Source organism: Lichenostomus cassidix, chromosome 4 (genome assembly GCF_008360975.1).
Source record: "Lichenostomus cassidix isolate B80296 chromosome 4, HeHo_3.0, whole genome shotgun sequence".
Taxonomy (NCBI): Eukaryota; Metazoa; Chordata; class Aves; order Passeriformes; family Meliphagidae; genus Lichenostomus; species Lichenostomus cassidix.
In genome coordinates this window covers 65,829,655-65,842,005 of record NC_139484.1, presented here as the reverse complement: position 1 = coordinate 65,842,005, position 12,351 = coordinate 65,829,655, and the positions used below count along the sequence as shown (strand labels likewise).

The 12,351-nt window shown below is 34.5% G+C and overlaps 1 protein-coding gene across 2 annotated transcripts in view; it reads right to left on the bottom strand.

The window, feature by feature from the left end:
* The window catches only part of RGS12 (regulator of G protein signaling 12), a 90,141-nt gene that overhangs the window by 11,742 nt on the left and 66,048 nt on the right, over window positions 1–12,351 (bottom strand). For both annotated transcript variants that reach the window (XM_085059696.1, XM_085059697.1), the window contains 5 exons: window positions 11,732–11,858; window positions 10,706–10,802; window positions 9,117–9,184; window positions 8,443–8,596; window positions 5,212–5,829 (listed from right to left, as the gene is read on the bottom strand). In XM_085059696.1, the coding sequence (XP_084915822.1) occupies window positions 5,212–5,829; window positions 8,443–8,596; window positions 9,117–9,184; window positions 10,706–10,802; window positions 11,732–11,858 (1,064 nt within the window). The remainder of the gene's footprint in view (window positions 1–5,211; window positions 5,830–8,442; window positions 8,597–9,116; window positions 9,185–10,705; window positions 10,803–11,731; window positions 11,859–12,351) is intronic.

Here is a 12,351-nt window from a genome sequence, read left to right as displayed (position 1 = left end):
TACTCTAAACTCTCCTTCTCTTTGCTGCTGATCACAGTCATGTACTACATGAAATTCTTCCATTTAACCATGCTCTGATTAAAAGAGGATTAACATATCCCAGACTTGGTATTTCTGTATCCTCATGAGTACTTATTGATATTGATCCAGAATCCAATTATCTTCTATAAATTTACACAGAACTGGTAAGGATGTAAGTTACTGCAAGAAAATAGCCTTTGTTAAAAATTATGATTTACATTATTTTTACATCTTTTAAGTCATAATCACCCACTTTTCTTAAATTTTTAGTCATGTTTTCATTCATGTGGTTATCTTGATTTATACAGGGAACACCACTGGACTGTCTTTAAAATATGCCACATGAATTAAGAGATTATATATTAGTCACGTAAAATATTATATAATTTATTACAGAAACAAAGGTTTATTTTCAAATTTTGAATATAGACATGTGATTGCTCTTATTCTACCCTTAATCTCCTTAACTATCACAAACTTTTTCTGCACTTGGAATTCATCACCATTAGAACTGAAAAGTTTAGTAGCCAAATAAGTGCAAGTCACAGAATTACCACACTGATCTCTGTTCTAATTGTCTGATCTCTATTCCTCAGCAGTGGGGTACTGGGTCCTCTCTGTGAAAAATAAAAAAGCACAGTTGGGGAATTTTGGTGGTTTTGGTGGGGGTTTTTTCTGGCTTTGGGAACAATAGCCAGTCCCAGACTCAGAGAGACTACATCTGAATTTATTTCTGCATAATTTATCTTTCACAACAGAAACATCCTAGCACTGGTCCTAACTATTCTAATTCTGAAAAAAATCTTTCCAATAAAAAAGGAAGCAAGTTTATTTTAAGGGTACAATTGTATATCTATCTCAGAAAAAAAGCAGTTTCTTAAAAAAAAAGTTATATAACTTTACATTGCCTATATTCATCCTTTAACTCCCATAGACATTTTATTAAAGTATAATTCCAGAGAGTTCATCATGGTTTGATTTTCCCGAGCTGGGTCTCTATCTTAACCAATGACATTATAGGCTTGTTAAAAGGGATTTTTAAATAAACTCTTCTTTTGATTGCACTGCTGGATCCAGTCTACATATCTACCCTTCATACTTGGTAGACAATTAGTTCCATTGACTGTAATTGCTGTGTCATTTTAAGAATAATTCTCATCCTAACTGAAAAAAAACCCCAAAAACAAGAGGGAATCTTTTAAGAGAAGGAAGAACAATTTAATGGACTCAAATCTAAAGTCTGTGCACTTCAGCCTGGATTGCTGCAAATCATCCTAGCTCAGGATGAAATGGTATTCCGTGAAAAAGCTCAATTGCTGCCATGACTAAATGACCACCTACTTTGTAGTAGAGGCAACAATCATCCTGAACAACTCAGACCAGTGGAATATTGCTGAATAAACAATCCAGTGCAAGGCCTGGGGCTTAATACAGCTCTTGAGGAGACTAAAGGTTTGGAAGGCTGCCTTTCCCCATGGCAGCTATTTTGCACTTGGGTAAAGCATGTGCCCAACCCTTGGGAAAAACTGGACAATATTCAAAGTACCCAGACTACACCAGGCAATGAAAAAGAGAAAAATAAAAAACCAAACCCCCAAAAAACCAACCCTCTCCCCCCCCCAAAAAAAGTCAAAGAGATTAAATCGGCATTTTAACACTTTCTAAAATGAATGCATCACTTCAAGCCAATCACACCACACAATAATTATTTCTTCCACAGATGGGTACCACCATCATATGCAGAGACATGAAAGAATGTCTTCAGATTCCAGAAACCTCTGATTTTTAAAGTGGGAAATTTGTCAGAACTAGCAGGCTTATTCAAAATAAAGACATTTTCTCTTGATGAGTAACGCAACTAGAATCAGTAATGATTCTTGTGTTGCTAACTAATTTGCTATTTACTTCACAGCTAAGTATTAATACAGTATAAAAATATTTCATTTATTTCAGAAAGTTAAGAAATGTGTTTGAAAATTTTTTCTCAAAAGCTCAGAGCGATGCAAACCTTCTGTTGCTGCCTTCCATTGTTCATATTTTGATTTCTAGATCGTCAAGTGAAAAAACCCTCAAGTGTCACCCATGACAGGGATGGACACTGGCCTGGCTTTGCTACACCAGCAAATTGCTCCCTGCAGAACACGAGGGATTCCTCCATTCCTCCCAGTCCTTTTCCCAGCATTTATAAACCCAATGAGAGCAGGGTAAGCACACCCATAGTTTGTCTTCAAGCCAATTTGGAACCAGGATTAGAGACCTCTTCAAATTATGTAGTCATTATTTTTCTTTATATCCCAACATTTTAATTGAATAAACCAATCAGAAATGCAATTTCCATTGATAGGAGGTTATGAATGAAGAACCATTAAAGCACTTAAAAAAGCAACCATTATTAATGATTTAGTCCTTTGAGATTTCGATTCTTGACTGGAGAGAGTTTCCAGAAGTCTTTATTATAATTATGTACATCATTGAACAGCCTTTCCATGCAAACTCCAATCATGAAAATAGAAAAGTTTTGGTTTAGCCCACATTTTTTCCATAAAATCACCGTTCTTTTATAGAATATAGTTCCCATTTAATAGTAGTGTGTTGTGAGAGGAGCATGGAATACAGTTATTATATTAAATAAGATTGTAGCAAAAAAAGGAAGGTGTTTTACATCTCTCTTTTACACTTTTGTTATTCTTAAAAAACAAAAATCTGGTTTGCCAAAAAGCTAAAATAAATTTAGATTTTTAGTTTTGCAAAATTAGTTTGATTACTTACTCTCATGGGTGACTATGACAGAATCATAAGACACAATCACCAGTGAAAGTAGAGAACACTAGTTGGAATACATGCTAATTAAAACCCATTTAAAAAATTAAATTCAATATGGGGGGCATTAGCTATTTGTTATGAAAAAGTCTGTATAATTTTAGAAGGGGAACTGCTACAGGACTTTCAACTGCTTTATTTTCTTTCATGAAGGTGCACAAATATGTGGGAACACAGTGACTTTTGGAAAAACTGGATTTTCATTCCCCCAGAACACAATGAGACCTAGTTAACTGCACGACAAGCCTCTCTGCAGAAGTTTGTTTTTTTTAATTAGGCTTTGCAGTGCTGTTACATGTAGGACCCATCTCAAAGAGTGAAAAGAGTAGTGTGGTCTCCAGCACCCATCCAACCCCTCACTTCTTACCCAAGACCACCAAACAAAGAGGTTACTTTGGTTACTCCACATCAAATGAGCTGAGATCACCAACTCATTTCTTAAAGACCAGGGAAGAGTTGCTTTAGTTCAAAATAAGAAGGAAAGTAATGAATATAAAGTTTAGCCCAAGAACCCAAAGACAGAAGAAATTCTCCTTTCAGGAGTTCCTTTTGTGACTTGATTTAAAGAAATCTCCTGTCTTATCTGCCTTCTGGAGCACATGCCAATGCCATGGATTTCACATGTGACCCATCAGCATCTCAAGACAGTATTTGCCCTTTGATGTCTAAATTATTAACAAATGTAACATTTGTCAGCTTTGTCTCATGGTAATTGCTAGTTCATATCTATTAATCTGTTTGTTAGAAGAAGATTATTTCAATCAGAATTCTTAGTCCAGGACTGAAAGAATTTTTAAAATAATGAAGAAAATGAAAGCTTAAAACCAGTTTGCGTAACTAGAGCTAGAATTTATTACTCCTGAGAGAACAAAGATACAAAATACATGTGAAAACTACACAAAGATTTCTACAAATTAAAAAGTAGAAAGTGGGAAAAGGGAAAGCTACAGCTCAGTGGTTACACAGGAACTTATGGCATGCATTAAAATATTGTAAATTCATGAAGTTTTTTTTAAGTGCAAATGGTTTTTTTTTTAACAGTTCTCACTGAAAAATATGCAAATTGATACCTATTTGTACACTTGCCATATTATCAGAAAGACACCAACACAAATCTATGCATATATACATCCATATGTCTGAAGTACATTTTGTGGTTCTGTTATTCATAGGCACTGGTTACAAGTCCGTCCAATACTCAGTTTCAGAAATTAAGTGGTAGCGCTTATAGAACATTTCTCAGATACTACTAATAAAGAAATTGGCTTTTAAAATAGCAAGAGGATGAAATAATTTGCATTGCCATTTATAAGCATCCAACAACCAAAGAAGTATTTACAAATCATCAACCATACAGATAAAGAACAGTATCAAATACTCTGTGTAAAAAGATAAATAATTAAAATGTATATTCCCACATCACAAAGAAATGTGATCATACAAATATGGCACCATATGTTTGTGAAACATCAAAAATAAATGTAGCACATAGATACCTCTCCTTATATTTTACATTAAAATGCACAGTACAATGACTGTAAAATGTCAATGTCACGACACCCATTGTCTTCAAATTCTTGTTTCTGGTAATAGCAATGATTGTTAGAGTCCATGTTTATAAAGCAATTCCATACTTCAGCCTTGGGCTAATATTGCTCTGTGATATTGCTAAACCATGAAACTTACATCCTAAAAAAAGTTACATCTTTTCTTTAAAATTATTTAATAGAAAGCTACTTGATATGTGGATATTCTGGGAAAAAGTGTGACAGATGCAATCTATTTCTCTGTATAGCAAAGTATGGGTTAAAAAAAATAACATTTTTATTTTCAGTCACAAATATCTAATTTGTAAGAGAAATATATTTTAAGTTGAGGCTTATCCATTTAAAATTTTAATCATAAACAGTACTGCAATTTTCAACACATAATTAGGGTTTTTGTTAAAGTACTTAAACTTCCAAACCCTAATCATGTATCTCATTATGAGAAATGGATCAGAAAAGCTGGAACACAACAGTGCTGTGGAGCTCAAAATGCTGATACCCTGTTTTGTACTCTGAGGGTGAATGAGATAATTATAGCACATGGATGCATTTCAAAGGTTTGTCTGCATGTGGCCAAAATGGCCACATGCCAAATTCAAACAAAAGTACATTGTTAAAGGCAACCAGAAATTTTACAGTTAGAACAGACTAAGGCAGTTAAAATCTTTTTTCCTTCTTTTTTTTTTTTTGGTAAAAAAAAAAAAAAAATTAAGGTGCAGAGAGAATTTTCTTTGTTGTTTTAATGGGTGCCAAATACTGATTTAACAGTGCCAAGGAAGAGTAGTTTCACACAAAAGGAAAGACTATTAAAATCTAGAAATACCTGAATTGGATCTTTGAAATCCAGATTTTTCCTGATTACCTGCAAAAGGAGTTGGGGGTGGATAGTTGGCTTCCGAGAGTTTACTGATGTCTGACGGTGGCGTTGGTGGTGGCGGTGGTAGCAAAGTGCTGTTAGGGCTACTAATATCTCCTTCAGCCACAAGAGTCAAGTCTGCCACATTCTCATCATCTACCATCTGAATGCCTTCAGCCTGGAACTCTCTCGACTGCCTTTTCCATACCGTGGCACTGTTTTCCGACGCGTGCGGAATTGGAGACAACGGAGGACTGAAAGGAACACTGAAAGTCTTCTGACTGTGGAGTGCTGCCAAAGCAGGTTTATGTTTATTTTCTGAGTAACCCATTTTCTTAACTGAATTTTCGTTAAAGTTTTGCACGGGCTCCTGTTTTCCACTGGGTGATGTACATCCATCACTGCCATCGCTTTTTGAAACTCGCTTGTTGAGGCCTTTGGGACCTGCGGGAGTAGATGAGGATGGTTCTGGTCCAGTGGGTGGTAAACGAAGAAAGTCAGGAAGAACAAGGTCTTCTTTCCTTAGCAGTCCACGTTGGTCATCTGCTCTGTTACTTTGAGCTTTGGATATGAGTTCAAAAAATTCTATTGGGGAAAAACCCAAAATTGACAAGTTTTTGTCAGAAAGTGCAATGCCATTAAAACGTACATTTTCAGCACATTTATTTTCCATGAAGATCTTCAATTCTTTCAATGCTGCCTTGAAATAAGATCCCATGTTAATTAGGAACTTTTTCAACTGCAGCAGTGTTCACTAGCATCACTATAATTAAGACCATCAGCATTGCTATTGTAAGAGTTTTGCAGTTTAGAACAGCTGCAATTCACTGAGCCTTGAACACATCTTCTATTTTACGCAGTTAATAAATCTGTACACACACGCAGGATTTTTTAATTCTTTATACAAAACAAGGCTCTAGTCTTACAGACAATGGGTGCACGTTTTTATATTCTGGATGGGTTTTACCCATCTTAACTCAAAAATAGCATGCCATTTGAACATTCAAAGATTCAGAATGTTGCAAACTTTCTCATTATATTGAGTTTCTCTCAGTATAATTATTATTTTATCACAGTTTCAATTCAATTCATGGCGTAGTTTTAAACCAGGATGTTATCATCACAGGGTATGATCAGATGGTGATTTCAGTAACCCCATTTTACTTGGAGCTGCAATGAATCAGTAGCTTTTACAGGTAGTCAATAACCATCCAAGAAGCCATTATTAAAAGCGATGGGGAAGCTTTTTGTAGATGTTTTAACACAAATAGAAGTGATTTTCTGATCATGTCCTTAATGATATCCAATGGTTTAATATGTTTCTATATATAAATAATACTCATAGTAGATCAACACTGTTCTAAAAAGTTTCAAAACTTGGCAACAAGAAACTTATCAATTGTAAGCCAAGAATTATACCACTCCTCAAAAAAGAAGCATTGCAACAATAAACAAACTCTTTGGTACAAAACATAGACATATAAAAATATGTAATTCTTAATATAGGGTCTCTGCATGTCCTAATTTTTCAAGAAGAAAGCACTTTAACTACAGAATATTAACAGATGCTTAAAAAGGCCATCTCCAACAGATTAATTAAAATCAACAATTCCAACCCAGCTTATAAATACTGTTTGAAGCAAAAGCCATTAAGAAATAAAGCAACAGAACGTTAGTATCAGTTTTAACTTAGCATAATATGAAGTCATACACTTGCACTTGTATGACCTTACTCATAAATCCTCTACTCATACTTGGCAGGCTTTGCAATGTATTCATAAAAATGACTTTTTAACATGCTTTTTCAAATGCCATTAAATCTGAACGTAGCTAAGATGGAAGCTTAAAAATGCTTCTTATTGCCAAAGTTTTGCAAAATGGCGGAAGGCATATTAAAACATGCAACATTTCTAAGATGTGTCATACAAAAATGTTTCTGAAATTTCAAAGTTCATAGAACAGTTGTTTTTTTTTTCCATTAAAAAACAGTCTACAACATTTGGTACGCATTTTCCAAACTTTGACAAATTTCACAAAACTCAAAATAAAATGTGAAAGCCTCGAATTCTGAAGTTTTCAAATTATGTTAATGTTTTACTCAGTCCTAGGAAAAAAAATGAAAGCATTAAAATGTGGAAAACAAGTTAACAAAATAGTAAGCAACAGAAAATAATTTAAAATGCACTAATATTTTGTAAAAACACTTATATTAAAAAACATCTTTTTTGCAGTAGGAGTTTTAGCCATAGCATTTTTTTCAGTTCTAGTCCGTGGACATTTGTTCACAGATGAGCATTCAAAGGTAAACATTCATTTGCTGTATAAATTTGCATAACCAGGTTTTGGATATGCAATACGTGGTAACTTCAGCAGTAAATTTTAATCCGTGGGTCAAATATGTCCTTTTATTTTTTTCTCCCTACTTGGGAAAAGAGGGAGGAACGTGTAGGGCTGACAGACAGGTAATCACTTCAGTTCATGTCCTAGGGCAGAGGGTGTTATGCCAAGACTTCTAGTGCTACATCATTTTTATTCCTCTTTCTCCCATGGACATGTTTCTATAACAAAGCAAATTCTCTTACGAGTTTTTTTTTATGATGATATCACCAGAACTATTAAGATGTAATGCAGGTAAAAAAAGGACTCAGAAAATGCAAGATTACTAATGACCTCTTTCCTTATTTCTACTTCTGACCAGTTTTTTGGGGCATTTGCTGAGTGCAAGTTTTACTGCTGCCCATCACGTCTCCTCCACAGCCAGACTGCACTGCCCTGGCTGTTACAGACTTCAGAGAACTTACAAAAATTCTTACCTGAGTACATTAGGGTCTACACTATGGTGCAATGCCTGTCAGTGAGTTGAACACTTATATAAAGGTGAACAGAAAGCCAAGGTTTGACACAGCTTACAAAGAGTATCAAATGGAATGTTCAATTGCAGTTGAGTAACTAATTCCTTTTTATTTTACAGGAATTAGGTACCTCTCACTTTTGAAAATCCCACTCGGCACTCACATCTATAAAATTTTATGTTCAACTTAAGAAAACTTGACAATTCAAACACACCAAACAAAAATATAATGGTCATGACTATGATTTTCACAACACAGTACTAAACACATGGAACCTTATCCTACACAGATACAAATTTTTTCTAAGACTACTTATGTTAAAATGTAAGCTATAAAGTTCACATACCCTCTGCTTCATCCAAATTTATTTTCTGACATTTTTTTTTCCCAATCTTTGCAATAGAGTCTTCTCTCTTTGACAGCCGGACTTCCCTAGCATTTTTTCCATTTTCGCCTTTCATTTTGATAGAATTAGACTTTCCTAGAGTTCTTCCCTCTCCCTGCATTAGAAGGAAAGTTAAGGTACTACTTACATTCAGGCTCTATCATTGTATACATAAAATGGCCTAAGGGAATGAGAAAGTTATTTTGGAAACACATTTCTCTAACACCACAACAAATGCTTTAGTTTAGTCTTGACTACGGCAAAGAACATTTGCCATAGCAGTTCCCAAAAATGTAGAAATAAATATAATATTCTTTACTCTGAAGAATTCACATAACAGAAAGGGTCTTTGAACTACAGAGTAATTCAATCGTTTTCAAACATAGATAAGCCAATGAAACACGAGACAACAAACACAACACAGTGAAAGAGTTAACTGATTCATCATGAAGACAAAGTTCTTCACAAATAAATGCTCTTGACAGTGGAAAAATATCAGACAAATTACAGTTGTATTCAATCTAGTTACATAATTCGGCCAATTAAAAATCATGTGTGAATGCAGCCTTTAGTATAGAATTCTAGAAGGAAACAGAAGATGATCTAATGGAGAAAAATCGTTGCAGAAGACTTACAGTAGATCCTTGACTTCTTGAAGAAGATACAGTTGCAGTCTGTTTTACTAATACGCCTCTTTGTCTTTCTGTAAACATTGAACATAAACATACCTTCTGTAACTACTGATTTATAATTCCCCAAAGAAGCAAGATTTAAATGACAGTGATGGACACAACAGATTTTTGGTTTAAAATTGCTCCAATACATACTCGGAAAATAAAGAGTGAGAGTTGATATCCGTGACACTTTTCAGTAAAAACCTACCAGAATCACCCTCCCAGCTTCAGATTTTCCTCATACTGGCATTACTTTTAAAGTTTAAAGATGCTGAAGTTTCACTTACATACTAAATTTTCAGCTGCTTTAGTTTAAATAATCGTAAAATCTGAGCCAATAACTCAACTAGCAATTCTCAAATTTAGAATTTAGAAAATTAGCAGAAAAGACAATTCAAAGGCCATGTTGAGTCTTTTCCAACCTGTCTGATATACCAATTGTTTTGCAGACACTATCATATCCTCCTTGCCATCTTCTAAGTAACCAAATGGCTCCTTCAAATTAAATCTCCTACAGCAAATCTGTACTAACACAGAATCATAGCCCTCCTTCACTGGTACATTGCCACAGAACCAACCCAGGGCCAGAATGATCCCCAATGATTTAGGATCCTACAGCTGCTGACAGCACATTGGATTTAGGCTTTACTTGTAATCCTTAAACTAATTATCTGTGAGAGTATTTAGATTGAAAACTTTTTTTCAAAATAGCAATTGGTTCTGTTGACTAGAAAAATTACAAACCTGGTTCTTCTCAATAAATACCTCTGTCTTTATAATCCCAGCTCTTCCTCAAAGGGGATCTCTGCTCCAAGTCTATTTAATTTAACCACATCTAATTCAGTTTTAAAAACTAAGTGTTCAATATCTATAAAAATGTCTCTTAATGAAACCAAACCTTTACTCTCAAGGTTGCTTACACTAATGTAGTGTTAATTGTGCCAAGAGATTGTCAACTGCTCAGCTGATAAATTTTTATTTTTCTAATTATTTTGCCTAGGGTAATCACAAATTTTATCCTTTTTGGGATTATTTCCAGAAATCATCACTTAAAACCAGAGAAGTAGGCTCTGCTACTTTCTCATGCTTAAGCAGGAGGTTATGATAGCAGTATATATAGCTGCTGCACAAACTGCATCTGTTTTACTTACACAGAATGTTCCTTCCTGAATAATTGCCAAATGCACAGAAGATATTTGGCACTTTATTCTCATTATTATTACTGGGCACTATGTTCCTAAGTCTGTAGATCCATGGCTTGTTCCTAAGTCTGTCTGTAGATCCACAGCTGAGTGCAAGCAAAAAATTCAGATATTACCAGTGCAAAATTTCTCACAGCAACAGTAAAAGTACTTGCTATCACAGATGAATTTAATCTTCAGCCTTCAGAAACTCCAATTCTTTTTAGTTAAAAAGAATATATGCCACACATGACATATCTAAATTTAATCACATTTACCTCACCTTCACATCAACAGGAAAAACTAACCAGAGTCAGGGTTTATAAAACTGACTTGAGACCATAAACAAAAGCTTTTATACCAACTTACCTCTACCCTTTGGTGGTTCTTTTTCATCTAGAACAACCCGCTGACCATCCAGATTAGATATAGGGACACCAAGATCAAGTGGTTCCTGCTCACCACTCTAAAGTCGGATCACAGTTTGTATGTAACAAAGAAAAAGCTGTTTTCAGAACAAATTTATGCAGTCTAACATCTTTGAAAGAAAATGGGCAATGCATTTTTATGCTTCAGGGTAGCTTCAATATATCCTTCTACCATTCTAAAAATTTTTATTCCATTGGTGTAAAACTACCTTGATTTCAATGAGTGTAACTACCTTGATTTCAATGAGAAAAAAGATACATGGGGAAGAAAAAATCATCCAATTTGTAAGTGTGCTCAAATACTCTAGGACCACTAGTGTCTATGTTCAGCAAATCATGTTTTTCAGAGGACATTTAAGCTTATTTTATATTCTAAATTGATTGTATTTTGTCATTTTTGTAATTTTATTAAATGAAGTTACCTCTATACCAACATGTTTTTCAGTTATCTTAAAAATTTGGACTGATTCAGCTAAGACAGCATACATACTAGAAATACCACAAAATTAACTTTACTTTCATAGATATCCCAGCATAATAGAAAAGAGAACATGCTATCCAAGAGTTTGGTAGTAGAGAAGTTGAATCAGTCTGCTTTCACAAAAACTTTCTGCAAGGGGATTTGTGGCAATTTTCATGATTCCCAGGATAAAGGAACAAAAGCTTTAATCCAACCAACTTTCCCTGGCTAATAATGAGAGTTGAGCTCTGCAAGAAGTTAAATTCAGACTTGCTTACTTAGGATGTTGGATTTATTCTGAAGGAAAATATAAAACAGATGTAGACTGAATATCTGAGGTAACTACTATTTAGCAGAATGGTTATGACTACAACACATTTTATCTCAACATGTAGCTATAGATATTTCAATGCCTAATTGTCAGGAGTGAAATCATTCCAGGGACTATCATACGATCTTCTCCAGACAGAAAATATTGCTGCTTGAATTACATCAAGGAATACTTACTAGTCTTGCCACAAGTTCGTTAAGATTTAAACCATATTTTGCAACCACAGGCCTTAAGACCTCTGTTACTGGTTTGGTGGGTTTTGCCTTCAGACCAACTGAGCGATTGATTGGAACAAGATCCAGCCTGAAACACAGCAATTGTAATTAAGTGTGAAACATTCCAGTAAATAAAGTGTACAAAAATATATAAAATCCAATCTACAGCAAACTCATACCAACTTACAGCTAGTAACTAGCTGGAACTGCAGTAGCACAAATCTATCCTAAACTGAAGTGACAGAGAATTTATTATTTTATTTTTATTTCTTTATTATTACATTTATTATTATTTCTATTTAACACAAATAAAAATTCTACTGTTTCACTTGCCAGAGCTGAGTGCAGGCATGAGTCAATCTATTTCAGACTGATGAAAAGCATTCCACAGCACTTCCATCTTTACAGTGAGATTACTCTGACCAGTCTGGTCCAGGAATGCTTCCAAAGTGACTCCATGCCTGGACTATAGACTTGGATGGAAGAAAAATATTTCTTCTCAATTCCACAGAGAGACTCACAACTTCTTATTCAATTACATGAGCTGGATTTTGACAAATATTTTAATTTTTAGACAGAGG